This window comes from Monopterus albus, unplaced genomic scaffold (genome assembly GCF_001952655.1).
Source record: "Monopterus albus unplaced genomic scaffold, M_albus_1.0 scaffold43.1, whole genome shotgun sequence".
NCBI lineage: Eukaryota > Metazoa > Chordata > Actinopteri > Synbranchiformes > Synbranchidae > Monopterus > Monopterus albus.
The window spans coordinates 1,879,139-1,892,263 of NW_018127923.1; the positions used below are offsets into that span (position 1 = coordinate 1,879,139).

The 13,125-nt window shown below is 40.8% G+C and overlaps 1 protein-coding gene across 2 annotated transcripts in view; it reads left to right on the forward strand.

Moving 5' to 3' along the window:
- The window catches only part of edaradd (EDAR-associated death domain), a 22,437-nt gene extending 11,775 nt beyond the window's left edge, over window positions 1-10,662 (forward strand). Inside the window, exons 2-6 of one of the 2 annotated variants that reach the window (XM_020599919.1) lie at window positions 5,591-5,649; window positions 6,066-6,108; window positions 6,454-6,554; window positions 7,675-7,723; window positions 9,098-10,662. In XM_020599919.1, the coding sequence (XP_020455575.1) occupies window positions 5,591-5,649; window positions 6,066-6,108; window positions 6,454-6,554; window positions 7,675-7,723; window positions 9,098-9,486 (641 nt within the window). In that variant the 3' untranslated portion in view covers window positions 9,487-10,662. The remainder of the gene's footprint in view (window positions 1-5,590; window positions 5,650-6,065; window positions 6,109-6,453; window positions 6,555-7,674; window positions 7,724-9,097) is intronic. The other variant, XM_020599920.1, reaches the window with a different exon arrangement.
- Window positions 10,663-13,125: the final 2,463 nt, after the last annotated feature.

The following is a 13,125-nucleotide window of genomic DNA, read 5'->3' on the forward strand; positions in this document are numbered from 1 at the left end:
CATTCCCCCGGAGGAGCTGACGGAAGTGTCTGGAGAGAGGGAAGTCTGGGCATCTTTGCTTAGACTGCTGCCCCCGCGACCCGGTTCCGGATAAGCGGAGGAAAATGGATGGATTTGTCCAGACAAATTCAAGCTGACCAAGCTGAGAGATCTCAGAACAGCAGCTGGGAGAAGGAACCCTTCAACCCTGAGAGACCTGGAGCAGCTAGCAAAAGAAGAGTGGTCCAGAATTCCAGTAGATTGGTGGAAGAAACTTAGTGATGGTTACAGGAAGTGGCTGATTTTACCCAAAGGGTGTGCTGCCAAGTATTGTGTCAATAATACTGTCCAGTCCATTTTTGGAGTTCTGTGTACAATGGATCAGATTTGGCATTTTTGTGTTGTTCCAATGCAAACAAAAGAAATATACATGAGAATACCAAAGAATTGGTGATTGCAACATTTTTATGAGAGAAGTGGTGACTTATCTGACAGAAATGCAGCGGTGCCAGTATTTTGGCCATGACTGTACATGGAGGACTGAGCTCTTACTCCTCTAATTTAATACACCAATCAGGCATAACATTATGACCACCTGCCTAACACTGTTTACATCGGAGTCAGTGAGGCAGTTGGTTGGCACTCGTGTCACTGCAGCTCACTCTGCATCTTCTGTGAATCCATTTGCTTCCACAGTTCTGCTGTCAGGAAGAGCACAGATGTGTCTACAATTCAGTGAAAAACTTATGTAAAAGGAGTGAAAAGTGGTCGTGAGGACAAGTTGGAGAGAATGTTTTTTAGAATTCAACAGCTTCAACAGATATCACCACTACAGCCCCTGAGTCTTTCTCTTCATAGAGACCAGTGTAAAGTGTTTCTCATTTTCAACCATTTTAACAAAGATTCACTTACATTTTAATCTTTTGAAAGGTACAAATGGAAGTTAAAATCTACAGTAGGTCGACCTCATCATCAGTGAGCTGTGTCCATGACCCTGTCACCAGTTCACCATTTGTCCTTCCTTAGACACTGTTGGTAGGTACTAACCACTGCAGACCAAGATCACCCACCAAGACCTGCAGTGTGGGAGATGCTCTGACCCAGTCATCTCACTGTCACAGTTTGGCCCTTGTCAAAGTCACTCACATCCTTACACTTTCCCATTTTTCCCGCTTCCAGCAAGATCCAAGAGTTTTATTTGCCATTTATGCATAAACAGACAGCCTAGGCATATAGGAATTGTGCGTGGCGCTCCTGGAGTCAAGTAAAGAGTTTAAATCTAAAAGAACGAACACCTAGTCTAAATATAAGATCACCCAAGAATACAAAATAGTTTTGTGGATACTGGAATAAGATAGCAGATAAAATGGGGAGTTTCAAATATTGCACCTAGTGGAACTGTACATGGTATTCTACTTAGTAGGGTAATGAGGGGTTATTGCACAGGTTTATCACATTTTGTATTTACCATCAGTTTTACTGCGGAAGGGAAAAAGCTGTTGTAAAATCTTGTTCTGTGTGTGATGATACTGTTCGCTCTGCTGTGCCTGAGGTTGTGCGAACAGTTTTTGTATCTGAGCAGAGTGTGACCTGGGTGGAGTGGGTCTCTGATTATGTTCTCTGCCCTTTTATGACAGCGCTGTGTGTATAGTGTGTCCATAGCAGGCAGTTCAGTCTCAGTGATCCTCTCTGCAGTCTTTATGACCCTATGAAGAGCCTTCCTCTCTGCCTGTGTGGTGTTACCATACCAGACTGTGATGCCAGTAGTGAGGATGCTCTCTATCAGTCCTCTATAAGTCTGGGTGAGAGGGTGACGGTTCAGCCCAGCTTTTCTGAGCCGCCTGATGAAGTGTAGCTGCTGCTGGGCTTTCTTCACTGTGGCAGCTGTGTTCAGTGACCAGCTCAAGTCAGATGTCACCTGCAGGCCCAGGAACTTGTGGCTGTCAGCCCTCTCCACCTCAGTCCCTTTGACAGTCAGAGGCAGGAGGGGGGGGGGGGGGAGGGCAGGGGTTCTTCCTGAAGTTTAGCATTATTTCTTTTGTCTTGTTTATGTTGAGGATGAGGCCATTCTCCTCTCCATAAACAAGAATGTTGTTCACCAGGCTTCTGTAACCCGACTGGTCTCCTCCCATGATGGTGCCCAGAATGGTGGTGTCATCAGCATATTTAATGATGATGGTGTTGTCATGGCTGGAGACACAGTCGTGGGTGTACAGGGTGAAGAGTTTGGGGCTGAGACAGCAGCCCTGCGGTGAGCGACAAATGGTGTTTAATGCACAACTGTAATCCAGAAAGAGCATCCTAGCATACGTACTGCTGTTGTCCAGGTGTTTCAGGGTATGGAATAAAGCCAGAGCCGTCGCATCGTCCACTGATCTGTTGGGGCGGTAGGCAAACTGGAGGGGGTCTAGAGTGTCCAGCACCATGTGGTTAACGTGTGTGAGGACCAGTTTCTCTAAGCACTTGACGGCAACTGATGTGAGTGCCACTGGCCTGAAGTCATTCAGAGTGGGTGTATGGTATGGGTATGATAATGGATTTTTTTAAAATGTGAGGGTTAAAGACGAGTTAGACACATTGGGTTAAACACATCAACTGAATGTTGAAGGACTGAAGGACTGAATGTTCACTTTCTGCCTAATATACTGACAGGTTCCACTGCAAGATAGTCAGTGTTATTCACTTCACCTGCCAGTGGTCATAATGTTGTGTCTGATCGGTGTAAGGCTTATGGTGAAAACTAAAAATAATCTCAAGACTGTAGAAAGGTTTTGTTTGAAATGTTTGACTAATCTGATACTTTGTCAACCTTTTACAGTTTTTATATATATTTACCTTATTTTGTTATTTTTTCATGTATACTGTTAAGGTCTTTATACTCAGGCTTTAATGTGCAAGCTTTTAGAGAGGAGTCTATGTTTTGCGTGTGTGTGTGTGCGCGCGTGTGTGTGTGAACAGGTATAGTAGAATAGAAAGTTTAGTGTCTTTGTCCATAATTATTAAGTAATGATCATCTTCACTTGCTTACTGTATTTAGAACATTTTCCTAACCGGTTACACTTGAGCAACAAATGTAAGTGAGAAATGCAACATGTGTAGGAAAACCTGCAGTGTTTTTAAGTTTTGCTGCATCAAAACACTTTCCAGTGTGCGCAATCAAGTGGAATATTTTCCTATTTGTCAAAGTACATCTCCAATCCTTGACTGAAACAAAGATCCTCCTATGGTCTTTGAGAAATAATCTCCCAGAACACATTCAAAGTCAAAGTCAGGTTCAAAGTGTTTATTTGTCATATGCACAGTTTCGTGTTTCCCTGTACAATGAAATTCTTACTTTGCCATACACATGAATGCCACAAAATACAAATGAAATATAAAGTAGATAAATAAGTAACACAAAATTTAAGGCACTTTAAGCAGCAAATGCAGAGATATAATAAAAATATATACGAATATAATAAGAGAGAATGTTATGGTTTGTTAATAGTACATTTATTGGGGACTATTTTCAGTTTAAGGATAATCCACATTTGGTGCTCTAGTGAGTGTTTCTGACAGGCCTGTGCATGTGGGGCTGAGGCAAAGCAAACTACAGTGTGTTGGTGTGTGCTCTTGGTATTACTTACATTATGGGGACTGTTAACACACTCACATGTGGTCCTTGTGGGGACCAGCCTCTGGTCCCCACAAGGAAATCACTGACTTTTAGGGTGGCAACATGGTTTAAGGTTAGGGTCAGGTATAAGGGTGAGGGTTATGGTTAAGGTTAGGATAAGTCTACAGGAAATGAATGTAAGTCAATGTGAAGTCCCCACAAGGAATGAAAACACGTGTGTGTCTGTGTGTGTGTGTTAATGGTAATGAGGGAATATGTTACCCAATGAAACAGTGTGGCTCAATACTCTTTAAGACTTTGTGGACAACAAGGGAGCTCCATGCCACAGAAGTTCAAGATACAGTATATAAGACGATGCTAGTAAGCAGGATGCAGCCATTGTTGGTGAAGGTTCTGAGTTGGTTGCAGACTTCTGATGATAAATAGTCAAGATTACCAGACTTAATCTTTTAAAGATACCATGTGGAGATTGTGGCCACTAGTGGGACTATGGAGCAGTGTTTTAATCAGCATGTTGGATTCACCTGAGCAGTACTGTACTTTCTGGAATATTAGTCTCACTTGGAAAAAAAAAATGTTGTGAAAGGAAAAAAACAAATAAAAGCCGCTTTGGTGTTTAAGTCATGGAGACACAACTGCCCTGCCAATAGGCCTCAGGCAACAACTTGCTGTTCACTCCATAAAGCTGTCAAAGCACAGTTAGCCGTATGTGTTTTTACTGTGTCTTCCAACCGGGGCAGTAAGAGTTGCCTCTGCTTTGCACCAGTCATTGACGTTTCTCAGTCACTCTAAACTTTCTGCTGCTCAGTTGGCGTTTTTGGCTGCATACTTAATCTGCACTTTAAATGCTGAAGTATTGCAGTTTTGTATTTGTGGATATTGCTTGTATTCTTGTTAAGAGTCATCTCTCAGTTTAGTGTAAATGTAAACTTTTTCTTTTTCAGTAGTGCAGGATTATGTTCAGTTGAATCACGAGTGTAAACAGTGCCATCTTGTGGCCGTACCGGAGCACTGGGCTACACTGTAAGTCACAGGACCATCTGAAAATGTACAACTTATTGTCCAGAAAATACATTCACAGTATTTTACCTTACTCTATCAAAGATATATATTATTTTAACACATTTTTTAACTGTAATATTCAGGAATGGAAATAAAATGCCTGATATAAATAAAGAAGAATAAGAAGGGGAAAATAGTAGAATTGTATGCAACAGTCATATTGTGTATGATATTGTGATTACTGCGCTAGTATTCACACTATGTAGTGTCTATAATGAGGCTGACGTGAGTGTTTTGTAAGGTTAAAGCTGACGCACAGGCTGGTTACAGTCACTGTGACCTGCATACATGACTGCTCTCTCCCAGGTGAACGAACACCTTGAAAGCTCTATGCAAGTAACAGCCTGCTAACACCTGATCACTTAATCCTAATTCTGGTTTCCCATGCAAATGCAAGTTTGGTCTTCATAAAGTGTAACCCAAGAAAGGTTCAGAGAAGTTCTCTTTTTAGAGCCCTTTGGGTACAATGGCTTTACAGTAATGTAGACCGCTGAAGGCCCACATAGCCCTGTACAGGTATTTTCTGGAGCTGAAAAGCCGCCTTTGTGCTGCTCTCCCAACTCATCCATGAATGTACTTGTTACAGGGATATTCCTTTTCCTTGCTGAGGGCATTTCATTTAAGTGTTTGCCATGGAGGTGCTGAACACTATTTTCACTGTTTCTGCGGAACCTTTGTGCACTGTAACAAGCTGGTCTGGTTTATTTTGTGACATGTCGAGACCTTTTATTTAATGTCTGTGATGTCATTACCACCTCGCTTTACCACCTACATTTGAAAAAAATGTCATCACATAGAAGAAAATGCGCACTGTCTGGAAGATGCGGTTTTTCTGTTCCTCTCTGTGGTGGATATTTTTGTGAAGCGGGTGAAATGAGTAGTTGGTCACAGCAAATGTGCACAATACTGAAACCTTGTCCTTTTTTGTAACAGACAGAATCAGCTCTGAACCCGTGGAGGACACAGACACCACCAGCTTTGTGGCAGAATTTGTGAGCACCTTTATTTTTTTGTATTTAGTTTTTCCTGCCATGTTCACAATTGTGTCATTGTCTTGACATGTATTCTCTCCAGTTTGATTTGTGCAGATTTCTCATTGCTCTTCCTGAGAAAGCAGTCTTTCAGTAATCAGCTAAGAAATGTACCAGAACTGAATACACTGCACTGTGATTGTTGGAGCCTGAGAGCTCAGTGAGGAACAAGTTGTAGCAGGCTGTTCCCCGTCTTTGTGCACAAGAGAGTAATTTTCTTCCACAGGCTATATTTTGAGTGTTGTCTCAGTCTTATGAACAGACTAAATATAAAACTCCAACAAAAGCAGTTAACAGAGCAGAAAACCTGTCTCTTTTTGACTTTTATTTAATGCTACTTTTTAATATTGCCATGTCTGCCTTTGTCTTTCCCACAGTCCCTGGAGGCCAATTATCCAGTGCAAGTGACAGATCCTCATGGTAAATAAAGGACTATTTTACAACACATATATGGACATATGACTATTTCCTGTCAGGAACAGGGGGAATTATAACTCTTTAGCCTTTGGAAGGCTTTTAATGTGAAACATTTTTGTAGAAGGTTGCAGAGTTTTATTGACCATACTGTAGCATGATGGTGCTCTATAAACCGGCAAAGCTGAAGTGAATTGAAAAAACAAGGCAGCACGGTGGTGCAGTAGTTAGCACTGTTGCCTCACAGCAAGAAAGTTGTGGGTTTGAATGTGCTGTAGTCTTAAGACTTTACAGTACAGATATTGTTGAACTGTCAGTGATAAATGAATACGTGAAATGTTTTTTTTTTAGAATACACCGAGGTCAGTAATATGTCTCCAGCAGACGCTGTGACACTCCACCTGAGCTCCATGCCCTCTGGATACCTGAGTCCCTCAGACAGAATAAGACAGGTCAGTAATATCATCTTTTACAGAGACTCTATTCCACAAGTGTTATACAGTGAAAATTAGATTTATACATAAGCACCACACAAAATGCAGTTTCATTTAGTTTAATTTTGTCCGCATGTTCTCACTCAACCACATAATCCCTCTGGTTTCCCTCTCTCTCTCTGTCTTGCACAAGCCAGGTAGTTAAATGTTGTTGAACATTTAATTGACACCGCAGCACACATGTGGTCGTGTGTCTAAAATGAAGCACAGAGGAAGAAAGAGCTCAGCTCAAAACATTTGTACAATAAATAATATGGTAGATGCCCTTGACCTATATTTAGTTTGCCAGATTATGGTAGATGTGGCCTACTTTAAATAAACTGCCAGCGTTCTATAAACCAAAAATCAAAATAAAATAAATTGAGGTGTGCAGACATATTTCACTTTTTGATTCTTGATTAATTGTCAGACAGCTCTCTGACCATGGTTTCACTTTGTCATCGGGGGTGATTAGGTGTATAATGATGGGTAGAAATGGCAACTGTATCTGTTCAGAATTGATCCACAACACGATAAAATGTGCAAAAAGTAAAGGGCTCTGAATATTTTCTGAATCCACTGTATATTAATAACTATTAGATGGTCTCCTGACTTTTCTTCTAGCACTATTGAGTGAAATGTCTCCAAACTATTCGATGGGTTGTCATGACATGTCACTCATGTCTTTCACAGAATTCACTGTAATACCTTTTAATGGACCCCACACACACACTTTTAATCTAGTGTCATCGGCATCATCTTCTAGTGTTTATTACTAATTAGCAAATGCAAACAAACCTGCTGAATAGTATGGCAGCATTGTCACTGTGTGCACATTAGAACGCTGTCATTAGCATGGCTGAAGGATCTTGCTCCTGACAGGTATTTCTTTCACTGAATCACCAGTTTCCAGGAAATTCACCATATCATGATATGTATTTGTACTGTGATTTAGAATAATATATCGTTTACCACTTTTTTTTATTGTAAAGCATGAAAAATGAGAGAAGACTGGTTTCATAGTTCTGGCCTGCATGTTATTGGGTTCGATAGACATGATGTCACTAACAGTAGTCACTGGTGTTTTTCTGTGTTGCAGCCAGTTGAAGATGTTGAAGAATGCACCTGCCCAATATCTGCTTCTCCAGGTAAATCAGTTCTTATAGCAAATCATTACTAAACCTGCATCACTTTTGCACTGCTCACCTAAAATATTTTGAAAACGATTCACAACATCATGAACCTTATTAAGGACATTTCATTTGGAAAACAATAATGAATGTTTAACCTTAGGCAGCATGGTGGTGCAGTGCTTGGCACGGCGGCTGACCGGTGCCCTTCTGTTTGCAGCTTATATGATCTCCCAGTGCCTGCGTGGATTTTCCTTCAGCTTCCTGCCACTGTCGAATGCTGTGTTAGGTTAATTGGTGACTCTAAATTTCCGTTAGACAAGTGTGAATCAGAATCAGTTTTATTGGCCAGGTGTGTCGGACACACAAGGAATTTGACTCTGCTACATCAGCTCTCAATGTGTATGTACATATCCCCATGCAAGGGCCAAGTCAACAGTAAACCAACATAAGGCTGTGTAATATAACAAAATAAACTGTATTAACAAGCAACAAACAGTGCAAACAATGCAAAATAAGCAGTATAAACAGGCAGTAAACAATGCAGACCGACAAGGAATACTCATTGTGATTTCTTATAGAGAACTTAAAACTAGAGATCTGTACAAATCTGTATAATCTGTGCGAGGTATATATACACAGGTATATAGGGTTATTGAGGGTTATTGTCCAGTCATACTGTCGTTGATTAAGTGTTCATCAGGGTGACAGCCTGGGGGATAGTCTGGAGTGTGAATGGTTGTCTGGCTCTGTTGGATTTTTTCCATTATAGGAACCTATTGAAACATGTAAACACTCGTCCCAGGTTTTGTGTTTGTTTTGTACTGCTCTCGTTTTGGAGGTGCATGCTTTCAGCACCCCTCAGGAGGTAGTACTAAAATCAAGTTTCAGGAACATGAGGGGGCAGGGGGTGGGCGCTTGCCGAGCCGTCAGTGTCTTTACACTGAACTATAAATATTACAAGCACATCACACGTTCTCTGCTCAGCTCTGTGTGTGTGTCTGTGTGCACGCATGTACGTGAAGCAGCCCTACCCTCGTCTAAACAGAGAGGGCACAGAGAAATACACAGTGGAAAAGAAAAGCGGAATAAACTGTGTAATAATATGAACATAGTGTTACTGATTTGTCAGCACTGTGAAGTAGAGACAGACAGGACACATGGGGCGAGGGGGGACTCGGTATGTCCCTGAGACCACTAGGCTACCGTTATGGCTATAATTCTGACCATATTGGTAGCCACCAGGAGGCAAATACTCTAAGTAACCTAATGCTGCAAATTAGGGGATGAATTAGACTCATATTTTTTCCCATTCACATTTGATGTTGATATACTATGTTTCATGATAAACACATTTATAAAGCTAACTCCCATCTTTCTCTCTGAACTCAGACTACCCAAAAGAACTGCAGTTAATAAACAGCTCTTGTGAAAAGTGCTTCTGCCTGGCGCCTCCTCCCAAGATCAGCGACCTCATGAATGACAAAGATCTCCTGGATTTACTGCGGCTCAAACTCGATCCAAACCACTGCACCATCAAAAACTGGAAGAACTTTGCAAGTCGCTGGGGAATGAGCTATGATGAACTGACCCTGCTGGAGCACCGGACCCAGGGCTCGTTGGCTCACAGCCCCACCCAGGAGTTCCTGCTGCGCTACAACCAGAAAACAGTCACTGAGCTCACTGAACTTTGCCGTATCTACCAGCGCATTGATGTGCTACGACTGTTGCAGAGCTGGATAGAGAAGGACTGGCCGTCACGCTGGCAACAGACTCATTAGCCAGTTTGGCTCTCTGTGTATTTATCTGGGCTCTCCTTTTACATTTGTCAGGGTTGTACTTGTTAGGGATTTCTTCTTCTTATACATGCTACTACATTTTTAGAAAATTGAGCAAGTGTGGTCTTAAGATAGAGGTAAAACAGTGACCCAGCAAAATATTTTGCTGATTGAACAATATTAATCATTCCAGGGGCATGGTGTCATGAACGGCATTGTCCGCCTCTTGGTCTGGACTGCAACAGTGCGAAAGCTTTTAGACACATTGCCATGAAATGTTGTACAAATATCTATGGTGAACCAGTCCACTGACTACAGACATTCATGGTTCTCAAACAGTGTGTCCTAATGACTCTGATGACCTTTCCTCTAGCATCACACTCAGATTTTGAGTGAAATATGTCAGCTTTTTAGATTATGATGCTATTTACTACGCACATTCACATTCATCAGGATGAATTGTCATAATCATGGTTCTCCCTTGAAGTTTCTTTAACACTGTCATCCAGTCAAAACTTTAATTTGTCCAGTGTTTGGTTTATGACCAAATACCTACAGAACTACTAACACTCCCATCATCCTCAGCGATACTTTGTGTTCGGTGCTGATCAGCATGTGAAGTAAGATGGCGAGTATGATAAACATTACAACCTCTAAACATCACCACATTGGTATTGTCATAACGCACATGTAACATGTGCGTTATGACAATGCTAGCTAGCATGAGCTAGCATGTAGCTCAAAGCACCACCTTGTCTTGTCACTGTGCATCTGACTGTATGTGTACAGAAACAAAGCAAAAGCTATGGCAGATTATTTATTTTTATTATATATTTTTGGTTTTACTTTTGGCAGCAACACCCATACTCATTTAAAATACACGCCATGTTAGCAGGAAGATTGATACAACTTTGAGTAATGACAATACCAGCTGTGTCTCTTTTTCTCTTCTGTTGTCTCCATTCGGGTGGTGAGGCTGTGGAACGGATCTGTAATATCAGAGCAAGTGGAAAGATGCAGTAGATCAACAAGTACACGGATTCATTCATATATATCATCACAGTTTGGTCTTACTAAGCTAAATATTCTGCAAACAAAAAAAATGTGAGTTGAAAACCAAAATTACTGTTAAAACTTTTAATACTCATTAATGTTACTTGTCTTTTTTTATTTGAAGAAGCAACCTTTCTATATTGTACTTGTTTTCTCATTATGAAATAAATACATCAAATTCCTTTAAAGCTTTTATCATTTTAAAATAAAAATTAAGTAGCACCATCGCTATCATAGGCACTTTTATATTAAATACATTCACAGTAACAACAGACCTTATTGTTAATTAGGACATTCTGATGATGTTTTGATATTCACTGTGTTTATTTTATTTATCAGTAACACTTACTTATGGCATCATCATTTCCAAAAAAAGGTTGGTGGAACAAACTGTATGATTTGGGGCCATGTAAAGGGAAATCAGACGAGGTACAGTTGGTACACTTCCAACTCATTAATTACAATTAATTGCTGTCCACTAAAAACTATGAGGAGGTGTGCTGAACTGCAGGAGGATTTTTTTTTTTTGGAACTCAGTAGAAAATTTGAGATCTGTAAAATGAAGCACTGAAAAGCTTCTCATTTCATACACCCCTTAAGTTTAGATAAAAACCAACAAGTCATCAGTTTTATTATTTTCCTTTTATATTAGAAAAGTATCACAAGCATATTGAATGTATTAAGCTATTTATTGAACAAAACTTTAAGAAATACATGCACTGACATAATTTGATTGTCTTTTACAGTTTAAAATAATGCACTTCTCAGAAGCTTAAACAGTTCATTGTACTTCCAAGCAATACTGAGGCAGCTATTTAATAAGTAATATACATGCAAATCAATAATGAATAGATAAAAACATATAAATAGCAAGAATATAAACATAGTTTATTTTAAAAAGTTTCATTAGGCTACCTGAAGTTGTTACACAAGAAGGACACTGTAGTTGGCATTCTCTGCATAAAACTGGCAAGTGTAAATTGTAAACAGCAAAAAGTTTATTTATATGTATTTACAACATTTCAGGTGGACTAGTAGGCATCAGTGACCGTCAAGGCCTAGCATTTTGGAGAGGCCCAGTGACAGCTCGTCATTTTCATTGGATGTTGAAATTGTTGGGGCTAGCAGGCCCAGTCCAGACTCTGGCTTATCTACTTTAAAGGTTCCTCCTCTCACCAAAGAGGAATCTCCTGCTCCTGCAGAGGAACTGACATCAAGACCCGGGACAGAAAACTTCAGATCATTATGACTTTTCGCTTCAGTTGGTGAGACATTAGCTGAGAGGGCTTTTTTCTTGGACATTCTCAGTCTCTCCATAATGTCAATCTTTTCTCCTGCTTTCATTGTTGAGTTTACTATTGGCAAGCGAATCCCTTTGCTGACAATATAATTCTTTTCCTCTGTGTCAGGTTTTGAAAAGCCTATTTCTCCAGCAGTATCGGTGACATTTTGGGGTATTCTGTGAAATCTGAACACAGGATCCTCACCCTCAGATTTAATTCCTCCTTCAACACTGGGGGTTTTGGCCTTCACATTAGGTGAAGCATCAAGATTCACACCGGTCTTAGGAACAGAGATTTTGTTATCTGCTGTAGGAGTGCCAATGTTGACTTTGGGTGCCTCAGCCTTAACTGAAGAATGGACACCAGGAACTTCTACTTCAGGCTTTGAAAAGCCAAATTTCGGATGCTTGAAATGCGAAAAACTAAAGTCGCCCACATGAGAATTAAAATCTAGATCTGGTGTTTTTAACTGGGCGTCAGGTCCTTTGAGGTCTGCTTTGGGCATGGTAACATCCGCATTTGGAGCCTTCAGTCTGACATCAGGTGCTTTGAGTTCAGCTTTTGGCAATTTGGTGTCAATGTTTGGTGCCGAGAGGTTTCCATCAATTTTTGGTGAAGAAAGGCTGAGATCTGGAGCTTTCAAGGTGAAATCAGGTGGATCCACACTTGGTACCTTTACACCAGCTTTGGGCAAATTAAGGTTCACATCTGGGGTAGAACGATTGAAGTTTGGCAGACTGATGCTGGTTTTGGGGGCTTTAAGATCAGCATCAAGATCTAAATCTGGAGAACTGAGATCTCCTTTAACTGTGGGGGCAGAAAGATTAAATTTAGGTGCTTTGACATCAGCTGCTGGCAAGTTAAGATCTACATCTGGAGTCTTTATTCCTGCATCAGGTAGTTCAGCCTTTGGTCCTCTGATGTTAAAGTGTGGCATTTTAAATGTAGGTACCTTTAATTTTCCAGAAGGAACATCAATGTCACCATCTGGTGTGTTAAGGTTTATGTCTGGCCCTTTCACATCTCCTTTAGGGAGGCTCAGGTTCACATCTGGAGCAGAAATTTTACCGTCACCTTTGGGTGCTGAAAGTTTCAAGTCTGGTGCTTTTAGATTAGCACCGGGTGCTGTTAGATCTGCTTTTGGAAGCTTTGCATCTACACTGGGAAGAGACAGATCAAGATCTGGACTCTTGAGGTCAGCATCAGCATTGAGGTTAGGTACTTTTGCGCTTGGCACTGATGAGCTAAACTTGGGGAATTTTACTTTGGGTAGCTTGAGTTTTCCAGCTGAGGCATCAACATCTGG